Raw genomic sequence first — 12,942 nt, forward strand, 5'->3', positions numbered from 1 at the left:
CCTATCCCTCTTTCACCCACTTTTCCTTTCATCCCTCCTTTCTCTTTATTCATCTTTTCCCCTGACCTCCCCCTTTTTAGTATTTTTTTGTTATAAGAGGTGGTTATTCAGATAGAGAATATATTGGGGAAATAAAAGTCATGTGAAAACAAAATATATAAACAGAAAGTTTAAAATAAAGAACTATTGCATGCATCTTGCATAGGTACAAGTGACAAACACTTTGCACATCATCAGTAGCATGATTAAATTAAGAACAAAGATTTCAGGGCAATACCAAAGCCAGAACAACACATCTGTTGAGAAAGCGAAACTATATTTCTCTCTCTCTCTCTCTCTCTCTCTCTCTCTCTCTCTCTCTCTCTCCCCTATATATACATACACACATATATATATCTTAGCTCAATATATATATATATATGTATATCTTAGCTCAAAATCTATGATCCTGTGAAATGATGAACTAAGTTGTATAAAGGAACTGAATGCATAGATTTCATGCAGAAACAGACTACATGTAGATATTGCTCTAATGAATGCATAACCTGGCATTTAACATATATTGAAAAACATTACATCATCAGAAAAATATGCCGCAAAGCAAGATAACACTTAATTATATGTTCAATAGGAAGTACAAATTACACATACTCTAATAACAGCTATTTTTTGGCTACATACATAAAGACTCCTCTCTTTTCTCCTAAAGCATGCTAAGTGAGCAGTCCAGATCTTTAGGTACCACACCCATTAAAAGTGTTGGACTCAGTAAGTGCTTGGAGATTCCAATTGCAGACCGAAACTCACAGCGATTCAACTCAAGGTAGTGAGTGGCTGGATGGGACCCTGAGCTGACTAGCCTATTCACTTAATGAGCATCTTATTAAGTGAATGAATTTGCTATGAACAGCAGGTTTTGTTTAGCTGCTAAAATCACACCTACAAAAAACCTGCCCCTTGATTGATGCCTTTCTTCTATTGATTATATCTCCAATTTATACCATTTATCATTTATGCCTGTTGGCAAACTGTCACCTTCAAATCAACCTTGAGATCCAGGATTGCCTTTTGCCTTTCTTTGTATCCCCAGAGCTTAACATAATGGCAGGTACATCGTGTTATTAGAGGAAAGGAAAAAGAAAAGGAATAAGCATTTGTGGTATAAAGGTTGGTAAGGTTTAGATGATTGATGTTATCTAGGCTGTACAGAGTTGGTGAACTGGTGCAGATAAAGCTTTATTGCATCATCCAGTAGCCTGGAACCCATTGCTTGAATCACATTCCCTAGTGTGACTAAATTCTTAGAGGAAGAAGGGGAGGCATCTTTCATATAAAATTAGAGAATCATAGCTTCAGAAGAGACCTCCTCTTTCTAGCTCTAAGATAACCCTTTGGTCTTATAAATGAGGTATCTGAGGTCCAAGGAGATTAAGTGACTTGGCCAGTGTCAAACAGGGGGAATTTCAACTCAGAATCTCTGACTCCAAAGCCTTTATTCCTTCCACTAGACCACATTCAACTAAATGATCCCTTATAAATCAGCCTCTCTACAAACCTTTATTAAGCACTTGATGGACTTGAGAGAACAGATGGTTAAAGGCTAACACTGTCAGAAGAGTTAGATGATTTTCATATTGATCAATATTATATGTACAATGAATTTAATAATAATAATAACAACAATAATGATAATGATAATTTAGTTTCTAGAGATCCTTTTCACAGACATTATGATAGAAGTCAAAATCAATTAAAAACCTAGGAATCAGTGAGAAAACAAAGCAGCCTGGCGTGATTCATCACTCCTGACAGGGACTACATTCTTTCTCTGGCCCGGACTTCCCTGTGTTAAGTGAAGTGTATCAGAATATACTTTCTTTTGTACCCAAGAAAGTACCCTCAGGATTATACAATTAACTTAACCATTCCCACAGGACTTGAGGACCCCTGTGCTGTCCTACTTGGATGGCCATGACTCCAAAAGCTTGCTGCCATTGTTACATTGTCCTGCACTTGTGGGCTTTGCCCTGAGAAAATCATTCAAGTCTGCAAACTGATTGTTTTATGATCTGTCTTCCCCCTCCTTTCCCATTTAAGATCAGGTATGTAATATCGGCTTGTACTATAGCAAGGTGGAGCTCCAGCCAAGGAGAAATTCCAAGAATTGCAAATTGGTTCCTCGCAATGAGAGCAATTAAACTGCTACTTGGTTAATGGTATTCTTGTCTCTGGTCTACTTTGTCATGCCCAGATTAGAGATTGACTCAGTAAAAATTCTATTAACTATAAGCCTGGGTATGATTTGTTGTTTTTTATTTCCAGACATCCAGAAGTCCTGGGTCTTCAAATGATTCGGAAAGTTCCTTCTCTCTAACCACCATAGATATTATTGAGGGAGAAGACCACATGTTCATGGACAAATCCAACCCCAAACTTGACTTTCTAGAACATATGGACCTGGAGGTAATTGCTTGGATACTACAGAGTTGAGATGAAATGTGAAATGTTGATTATGTCTTCTCGCAAACTGCTTTATGTTTAAATGGCTTTAAATCTCAACCTCCCGGGAAAATATAAGTGTTATGACTGTTGTTCTTAAAAGAGTTTATAAGTCTTTTGTAGTTTGCATTTCTTTGGTGCAGAAGAAATAAATGCTATTTTAGATTACATTTTGGTTCTATTTCTACTGTTCTTTGGAGAAACCCATGATATCAGTCCAAGGTAAATGTTCGGAGTTCTCAAGACTAGTCTGCATGGGTTGGTCCAGAGGAGAAAGAGATTCCTTAGTGGAAAAGGAGAAGATTTCAAACTCAAGCTCTCTGGGTCCACAGGGATTATGACTATTACACATAAATGGATGTATTGTCTACCCTACCTAGGCTGTGAGCTCCTCGAGGACTGGGATTTTTTTTACTTTTGTCTTTGTATTCCTAGGACCCAGCACAGCATCTGAGATATAGTTGGTGCTTTATAAGTGCTTATGATTATTGCTTGATTTTGACTTCTATCATAATGCCACAGAACATATATTCTGATGATGTTTGTTTTGTCCTTTGTTCTCAAAGAAGACCATGACATCAGGGAAGTAATGCCATGACAAGCACATCAATTGGATTTCAATGAGGGGGTGCTGTTCTAAATCACCAGCCTCACTTTCTCCTCTGGGGCCATCTGGGTCCAGTGCTCAGATATGAGTCAGGATGACTGGAGATGGTCCTGGATGCAAGGCAGTTAGGATTAAGTGACTTGTCTAAGGTCACTAGACTAGTAAGAGTCAAATGTCTGAGTCTGGATTCAAACGCCTGTCTTCCTTACTCCAAAGTCAGTCTATCCACTCTGCTACCTATATATATACCCCACCCCCTGCCCCCACAGGCCTACAGTCAGGAAGATTCTTCTTCCCAAGTCCAAATCGAGCCTCAGACACTTACAAACTGTGTGACCCTGGGCAAGTTACTTCACCTGATCTACCTCAGTTTACTCATCAGTAAAATGAGCTGGAGACGGAAATGGCAAAACCATTCCTAATTGAGGACATGAAGATCTGGACATGACTCCCATTTTATAGATGAAAAAATTGAGTGGCTGTGACTTGCTCAGGATCACAAAGTTAGTGAATCTGTGAGGTAAGATTTAAAATTAGGTCTTCTTGACTCTGATTATAGTACCTATCCACTGTGCCACCTAGAAGACTAAATACAAAATATATGTAGGCTCAATTTACAGCAGAATCTTCTGGGAAATAATGTTTTTCCAGCTTCTGGAAGTCAGGAAGGGGTGGAGAGAGAGTTGATTGAAATCTTTTGAAAAGTCTGGTTTACATAGGTACAATTTAAAGAAGGGTTGCTACTGTATCAGTACTCAGGGGCTAAGTAGAAACAGAAACTATTCTCTCCTCCAGGACCATTGAAGTCCTGCAGCAGGACAAAAGTCAGGATACCTGGACCAGATCCAGGTTGCAGTGGAGCACTATGGTGCCTTTGTTGTCTGACTAAGCTCCAAGGACTTCAAAAGTGACTGCTTTAGTTGCCTTCATGGACAACGGAACAAATTGCTTTCATCCAGAGATTTGGTAAAATTGCTTAGGGTAGACACCCCCCCCAGTTCATCAACAGGTTTGAGGTGCCTTGGTAACCCTCAACCTGGTTTAGTTTGTGTGCCTGAGATGGTTCACTAGGGTGTGGCCACTGTAAATGCTTAATCTTGGAGTCACAGGTGAGAGATGGGAGATATCCAGTCATCAAAACTGGATGAGCAGCTGGGAAAAGGTCTGTGGCTTAATAAAAATCTTGTTGACTGATTTGTATCCCCAGGGCCTAATGCAGAGGAGGCATTTAATAAACACTTGTAGAGTTTTTAAAAATAGTTGTCCTGTACAGGGTGTTATGGGACATGAGAGGAAGAGGGAGGGAGACAGGACTGGAAGTTCTGATGAAGGAGAAGATGGAAAGGGGTAAGGGAGGGAAGAAGTGACAACTCTTCACATTCTTTACCCTGTCTTTCTCTCTGTAGGGATCCTTACTAGGGTGTGATCTGCTGAAGGACTTGCTGGGATGAGGTTTGACTGCTTGAAGTGAAGCAGGTGCAGTGGATAGAGAGCTGATCTCAAAGCCTGGGGAACCGCAGGTTTGAGTCCTACCTCTGACCATCCTGTCTGTGTGATGCTAGAAAAACCACTTAATCTCTCAAGTCTCAGGCAGCTAGGACTATATTAAGTGCCAATCTATATCAGTGGCATTAATTTCCTCACCTGGGAGACCCTAGTGATAATGAAATTCAAAAGTTTATTCCTTCTCCCTGTGTTTTATTTGGGATGTACTTATATTTGGGCATATTCTTTCCCCTAATATAATGACAGCACTGGATAGTAAGGGTGTGTTCCATTTTGTGCAGAGGCTACATTTCATTTGTGTGGGAACACCCTCTACCAATGTAGGTGAAACTTAACAATTCAAAAGATTTACTGAGTCACCAAGGATAGAGAAGTCAAGTGACTTAACTCATATAGATCAGCAAACAAGCCATAAATGCTTGATACACAATTGATAATTCCAAATTGCTTTCCAGAATTGTTAGTTCAATCATCACCTTCACCAACTATGTATTAGTATATCTTTTCACAACCCTTTCATCAACAATTATTCTAATATTTGTCATTTTTGCCAGTTTAATGGATGTGAGATACAATTTCAGAATTGTTTTGATTTGTATTTCTCCTTTTATTAGTGTTTTGGTGTGTATGGCTGTTACTTGATGCCAGATTTTCTTTTGAAAACTATTTGTTCATATCCTTTTCTGATTTAACCACTGGGAATCGACTCTGTTATTTCCCTATGTGTGGAGGCACAGAGCTTTGGAGAAGCATATGGAGGGGGTGTGAACAGGCTATAGCATATGGTCACTGAGGAATTTGAAAAATAACAGGAGTCAAGGGTATCATCCAAAAATAAAGCATGTAATAGAGAGAAGTTAAGCCTTGCCTCATTAAGAATATGAGGGTTATAGGGATAGAAAATAAACCTCCTTCAGTTCCCTATCCCTTTCTGAAAGAATTCTGCTCCAAAGAGGCAATAAGGAATCAGCCTAGTGAGTTAAAATACATGATGCAGGGCCCAGAAGACTCAGTAATCTCTTTGTTCCAGTGCATTCTCCTAGGAAATATGGGCCCCTTCCTGGGGCTTTTAGGAGGTCCTAGAAGCCCTTACCTGTCTACCATCACCCTCTTTGCACCTGGGCTAACTAAACTCTAGAGACATTTTAGAGTCAAAAGGAATATTTTACCAAAGACACAATAAAATCAAAGTAACAATAAGACTGCTTAGCTTACCAATGCAGAACTGGAAAGAATTCCAACCTTTTGACCTCATTTTTAGCATGGGGTCTTGGTCCACCTCATCTCCTATAGTTCCTATTACCTCCATTTTAAAAATTCTATTCGCTAAAGCAGTTGGCAGAAATTAAGTTTAGAAAATCATCTTAACTAGTAGCTATCATTTATAGAGCATTTTAAAGTTTGCAAAACAATTTACATGTGATAATTTTGTTTTCAAAATAACTTTGTAAGATAGGTGTTATTAATCTCATTTCACAGATGAAGAAAATTGAGTCGGGGAGAAAGTAAGTGATTTGCCCAAGTTGACACAACTGTTAAGTATCAGAGATCAAATTTGAACTCAGGTCTTCCTGACTATAAATTCAGGGCTCTATTCCCCAAGCAGTAACAAAATAAGCTCAATATGTAACAATATGTACAAATAAACTCAAAATGGATATGCAATGAGAATATTAAAAGCCATACAAATTCTGTGGTGTTCAGTTTTCCTTACAGTCCAACTCTTATAGCCATACATTATTATAGGAAAAGTCATAGCTTTGACTATACAGTTCTCTGTCAGAAAGCATATCTGTGTTTTCTGGCACCAAATGGTAATTTCATGGCTGCAGTGATCTTTAAGCCCAAGAATAAAAATTCATTTCTTCTTCCTCTGCTTACTAGGAAGTGATAGTACTAGTTGCCAAAATCTTAGGTTTGTTGTTTTTTTTCATGTTAATTTTCAAGCCAGTTTTGTATTCTCCTCTTTTATCCTCAACAAGAAGATTCTTAATTCTTCTCTACTTTCTGCCATCAGAGTGGTATCATCTACACATACGAGATTATTGATATTTCTCCCGGAAAGTTTAGCTCTAGCTTTGATTCATCTAGCCTGGAAATTTATATGATATATTCTGCATGGAGGTTAAATAAAGTGACAATAGACAGTCTTGTCATCCTACTTTCCAAATCTTAATCCAATCAGTTGCTCCATATTTGGCTCTAATTGTTGCTCCTTGATTCACATACAGGTTCCTCAAGAAGATAAATAAGATGATCTAGTGGACTCAGTTCTGAGGATCTGCCACATTTTGTTATGATCCACACAGTCAAAGACTTTGGTGTAGTCATGGAGTAATCACGGATCTTTTTCTGGAACACCCTTGCTTTCTCTCTAATCCAGCAAATGGTGGCAATTTAGTCTCTAGTTCCTTTGCTTCTTCAAAAACTAGCCTACTCTTCTTGTAATTATCATTTCTCACAGGACTGAAGTCTAGCTAACAGAATCTTGAAGATAATGTGATATTTAAAATGAGTGCACTTGTTTGGCCTTTGAACATTCCTTGACATTACCTTTTTTTTTAAGGATTGGGATGTAAACTGATCTTTTCCAATCCAATGGCCTCTGTTGTGTTTTCCAAATATGCTGTCAAATTGAGTACAGCTCTTTAACAATATCATCTTTTAAGACTTTAAGTAGTTCAGCTGGAATTCTTTCACCTCCATTAGCCTTATTATTAGCAATACTTTCTAAGGCCCTCTTGATTTTATTCTCCAGAATGTCTGGAAGGGACCTTTTAGATAATTTAGTCCACCATTTTGGACCACCTTTGACAACGGGTCCCATCATTTCCTGGAAAATAGAGGAAGAAGAAGCAGTATCAGATTTTATATTCTTGGACTCAAAGATCACTGCAGCCATGAAAGTAAAAGACACTCACTATGGCACATTTGGATAGCAAACAAGAAAGCACAGACATCATCTTTCTGACAGAGTGTCAAAAACTATGATTTTTCTTTTAGCAGTGTATGTCTATGAGAGTTGGACTATAAGGAAAACAGTATTTCAGATTCTTGAAGCCCTTAATATTCTGGTTATATATCCATTTTAAGCTTATTTTATTACATATAGATAAGCAGCTTAGCAAATAGAGCCCTCTGATGCTTAACACCATTGAGGTTATTGGTGAGATTTAAGATCTTTTTTGCATAGTCTTGCCACCTCTTCTTAATCTTTTCTGCATCGAAGTCCCTAACATTTTTGTCTTTTATCATGTCTATATTTTGCATAAAACTTTCTCATGCTATTTCTAATTTTCTGAAGAAATTTTTCCTTTTCTTTGTGACCTTATCTAGAATTTTCTTGGCAAAGATACTGGAGTGTTTTGCTATTTCTTTCTTCAGTTCATTTTACAGATGAGGAAACTGAGGCAAATAAGGTTAATATGTAGCAGGACACAGGAAATGACCATGTTGGACTGGAAGTTCATGCCCTTGGGGACAGGAAAGACTACTTAATAAAATGCCACCCATGCTGTATGAGTACTGTCTTAGCCACTCTTTTTAGGGTCACCCCATGGCATACATATGGAAGATTACCTGGAGCCAGGCGCTAAACTACTCTCCAAGCACACCCTTGTTTGACCCACTATGGAAATTCATTTAAGCAAGGCTTTCCAGAGTGGAGTGCTCTCTGTCTCTCTGTCTCTCTCTCTGTCTCTCTCTCTCTCTCTCTCTCTTTCTCCTTTATTTCCTCTCTTCTTTGCAGTATGATCACTTTCTCTCTCTAGTTTAGAACCATGTGCTCTTTGAATGGCACTGAAGAACAATAGCTTCAACTCCATGTGGCCAGACTCATTGTACTCTAAGCCTAGTTAATTCTTATGGCTGTTTTCCTGAATCTCTTTCCCTCAGGCATTCTCACCTAGACCTTTATTATTCAGCCTGTCCTCAAGCAGCTTTTTGTCTCTCTTGAGCTGTTTTATGTCCAGGGCTAGTCCTAAGTTTTTCACTTTCAAGAACTCTCATCTTTATGAGGGCTCCACCAATCCCCCCCCCCCCCCCCACATCAAAGTGATTTGCTTAAGAGTCATACAATAAGTATCTGGAGTCAGATTTGAACTCAGGAAAATGAGTCTTTATGACTCTAGGTCCCATTCTCTTACCATTGTGCCATCTAGTTACCTCCACCTCAATTTCCTCAGTTATAAAATGAAAATTATACATCACCTACTTCTCAGAATGTTCATATGGATCAAATGAGATATTTGCAAAGTGCTTAGCACTGTGCCTGGCACATCATAGGTGTTTAATCATTATTTCTTTTCCTTTCCTTTGATATTAGTACAGCATCGTGAAACTGTCTTTCCATGGTGGGCATTATGGTAGGGAGCTTTTCTCTTTTCCTTTCTATGTGACCTTTTTTAAAAGAAAAAAAATCAGGTCTCAAAGGCCTTTCTTTCCCCTTCACTAGGGACAGGTAGGAGAAAATATAGTGAGAATCACCTGAAGAGACTTCCAACCCATACTGGACAGAACAATGGATATTTCCAGATACCAAATATGACTTCTAGATAATCTAGTCTGCCATTTTGGACATAGTGAAATAGTCTTTTTCACCATGTCCGAAATGGCAAACTAGATTATCTATAATGTTCCTTCTAGATTAATGTTCTTTAGGCCCCCTAAAGTGGACCTGGTGTTATACTAGAAGGTGCATCCCTTTGATTCAGGGAATTATAGGTACAGGAAAACTCTTCCTCTTGACTTTCACTCCTACCTTGACCAAACTTGATGAGGTAGACAGAAAATGATGTGCTGGACTTAAAGGTCCTGTACTTTGGAACAGGAAGGACTGGTGTGTCATTGTATCACCCATGTACAATGAATGCTTTTCTGACCCCTCCTTGGAGGACAGCCCCCTGGGTGTGCCTTTTGGACAGTACCTGGGAGCCAGGTGCTAAACCACTTTCCAAGTGCCACTCTTGTCCAACCCTCTATGGAAATGCATTTAAGTCAGGGGACTGGAAAGAGAAGCTCTCTCCTCCCTTCTTTCTCCCTACAAGGGTGAACATTTTCTTTTTTTCTCTAAGCTAGACCACGGGCTCCCAGCCTAGGCCTTTAGAGAACTATAACCTTCTTTCCTTCCTCCCTTACTCTCAGGCAGCCTTGCCTAAAACTTTGTTATTTGTCCTCTTCTCACACCATTTACTAGCATAAAGTATAAACTTTGCAGGCTTATGAAATAAATCCTGAGTTATTCCAACTCCAGGGCTAGATGTGAATTCTTTCACTTTCAACAACTCTCAATTTTTAATGGTGGCACAAATTTCTCCACCTCACCTTCAGTTCCTTATCTCCATCCAAGACTCCCTCCTGCCTGAGGTTTGATGAATTTAAGTGTGGGATTTTTCACCTCCCTGGTGGTGACTATTTTTCTTTTTGGCCATTTCTGATAAGAATGGCAGTTTGTTGAGGCATGCCTGGAACAGTAGGTGGTCTCATCATTAGGGGGAATACTGCTAATAACCCAGATCTGTTTGAGTCTTAAAAGATGGTGATTTGGAGGTGAGGGCTTTTTGCTTCCTGAAGGATCTCCAAATCCTTGGGGACCTCATTGTTCAATTTATCTTTGCCTTTGATCAATCTGCCTAAAAGCTGATCTCCCTAAGTCAGCTTCCTCATCTCAGGATCTGAAAAGTTGCACTAAGAAAATTTTGAATTAATTTAAGTAAATAATTTCCTAACTTTCAGCAATCAATTCTGTAGAATGGACTATAACTCTCTACCTCTGTGATAGTTCAAACAAAAATTAAATTATCACTTGTTAGAAGCTATAGAGGGCATTGTGTTCAGTTGAGCTCTCAGAAGTCCTTTCTAATTCTGACATCCTAAGATTCTAAATCTAGAAAAATTATGAAAATTGAAATGATGAAAAATTTCTGAAAGAGATAGTTAGAATGATAAGGCTGAATTCTGAATGATAATGAACGAGGTCAAGGACTCAGAGAAAGTAAATTGTAGTCACTTAAATTTTATTATTCTCATCTCTGGGACTGATTCTCTGGGATCTATAAGGAAAGAGCCTAATCAGCTTAGGTCAGTGCCAGGCTTATAACTTGAATCCCTTCTCATTGTTCAGGAACATGATGGCTCCTTCTAGGCTTCCATGGGTTATCTGGAAACTTTCTTATCTCTCTCTTCAGAAGTATCTTCACAGTTCAGACAGAACCAGTAAATTGGGGAAGATCTAAAGAATCTTTATCCCTATCCAGCATAACCCTTACAATGGCCTTGTAATAAATGAGAACAATACTTAGCAACCAGGAACATTGACTCAAGAAGAAGGTCATTAAACCCAATCTAAAATTCCATTGAGAGATTGCCTTGCTTCCCCTTTTTCCCTCAGTTTAAACATAGGTAGGGATAGACTGACAGATAGCAAGAGAACCAGTTTTGATCTGTGGAATTCATGCCCAATAAGAAGCTAGGAAATTTCCCATAATGATCTAAATCTCAGAAGACCCATCATCCAGGTTTCATCCCTCAAGTAGGGAATCTGATGGTCTTAGGCTAGATCAGTCTACACTGCTGGAACAGGTAGATTGATCAGTTAGGAACCTCAACTTCATGAGCCTGGAGAAGGTTGCAAGAAATGGTGTCATTCTCAGATTGGAGCCACCTCTTCCTCTGTGTCTCTGTCTCTACTGCTCATCACTTGTGTCTCTTTCCTCCAAGTCACTCCTCTCATCATTGCACTCCTGAAAACCAGAGGCCAAAAATAAAATAGATCAGAAAGAGAAAGAGGAGATGGATAGATGAAAAGTCACTAATCAAAGGTCATATAAATAAAAAAGTCCCTGTTCTCAAGGAGCTTACAGTCTATTGGAGGAGATAATACCGAAAAGGAAGTTGGAAGGGGAGTGGGACACTAGGAATCATCTTTTTGTTTCCCATGGAGTTGAGAGCAAGCAGAACTGAAGCTGGAAAATGGAATAAGCTGCAAAGTTCAGGTTATACTATTCCAGGACTTTTTAGATGACCATTAAGCACTATAATTCTAGGCCGGAGTCCTCATTCTCCCTATTTGTGAACTTGCCCAGAAACAGACCTGCAAAGCTTCTGAGACTGGGATTCCTATTTACTTAACCCTGAGATGCTGAAGAGACAACTGAGACAACAGAGAGTTCATCAAGACATAGAAGGATCAGAAACCAAGATTAAGATTAGATTTGTACATACCATGTCATTCATAATAAACAAATAGATTACACGGAGAATGAAATAGGACCAGAAGACATGTAGACACTGCAAAACCATTAGGAAGGCAATGACTAAATAAAATCCAAAGAAGGGCTTGAATGACTCTGTGGCATAATTGACCATTTGTATCAGTCTGAGGAGAAAAAGAAAATTAGGTCACTTTGGGGATCTTCCAGGCAATTCTTGGTCACTAGTGACACAAGACCCCAGGGATGGAAGAAGAGCATCAAGCCTTAACAGGTCTCCATCCCAACTTTTTCATAAGTGGAAAATTTTGTCAGATTTTTAAAGGTCAACTCTTGGCAACAGAAGGTTCTATAAGAGGAGGGCTTTGGGTTCCCAAGACTCACAATCACTTCCCACAACCCTCACCATCCATTGGGAAAAGACTCACTGGTTTGGGAAGAGAATGAGTCGGTTGACAAAGAACACCACAGTAAAGATGACAAAGAATATGTTACATGTATATCTCCACTGTGCATAATGGAACATCTTACAGATCTGGGAGAGGAAGAGAAAGAAAAATCTTAAAATCATAAAATCTCATTTATGAGAGGTCTTGGGAGGTATTTCTTCCAATGTTTACTTGAGCAGGAATCGTTTATAACTCCTTGATGAATTGTCATTTGATCTCCATTTGAAGACCTCTAATAATAGGAAAATTTGCTACTTCTAAGAGACCACCTATTCCATTTTCATACCATGCTTATCTTTTGGAAATTTTTCCTTGAGTCTAATCTAATCCTTTTCTCCTTACTTCCCATTGTTCCTAGTTCTGCCCTCTAGGACAAATCAGATGATCAATTAACCATTACTTATTTATTATGACAAAACTGAAAACAGTAACTTTAAAGTCCACCTTGAGGGGAGAACATATACCTATGTAGGTATATAAGACATGGATACAAGGTGACTTTAGTATGGTAGCACATTACTTGTGATATCATTGAACCTCTTTGAGGATGAAGGATGAATGACAATGGTAAGTGATTTTTATTTGTGTTCCAATTTACTTTTCCCATCCAAAGAAGAAGGTAAAGGGAGTAAAAGAATGCCTCTACATATTTTAGATTGATAGGGAGAATGAA

General features: G+C 38.7%; 1 protein-coding gene across 2 annotated transcripts in view; it reads right to left on the reverse strand.

Annotated features, from left to right (window-relative positions):
* Positions 1 to 10,620: 10,620 nt before the first annotated feature.
* The window catches only part of LOC141497646 (ceramide synthase 4-like), a 34,961-nt gene continuing 32,639 nt past the window's right edge, over positions 10,621 to 12,942 (reverse strand). For both annotated transcript variants that reach the window (XM_074200402.1, XM_074200403.1), the window contains 3 exons: positions 12,249 to 12,355; positions 11,834 to 11,987; positions 10,621 to 11,352 (listed from right to left, as the gene is read on the reverse strand). In XM_074200402.1, the coding sequence (XP_074056503.1) occupies positions 11,296 to 11,352; positions 11,834 to 11,987; positions 12,249 to 12,355 (318 nt within the window). In that variant the 3' untranslated portion in view covers positions 10,621 to 11,295. The remainder of the gene's footprint in view (positions 11,353 to 11,833; positions 11,988 to 12,248; positions 12,356 to 12,942) is intronic.

The sequence above is a fragment of the Macrotis lagotis genome, chromosome X (assembly GCF_037893015.1).
Source record: "Macrotis lagotis isolate mMagLag1 chromosome X, bilby.v1.9.chrom.fasta, whole genome shotgun sequence".
Classification (NCBI taxonomy): Eukaryota; Metazoa; Chordata; class Mammalia; order Peramelemorphia; family Peramelidae; genus Macrotis; species Macrotis lagotis.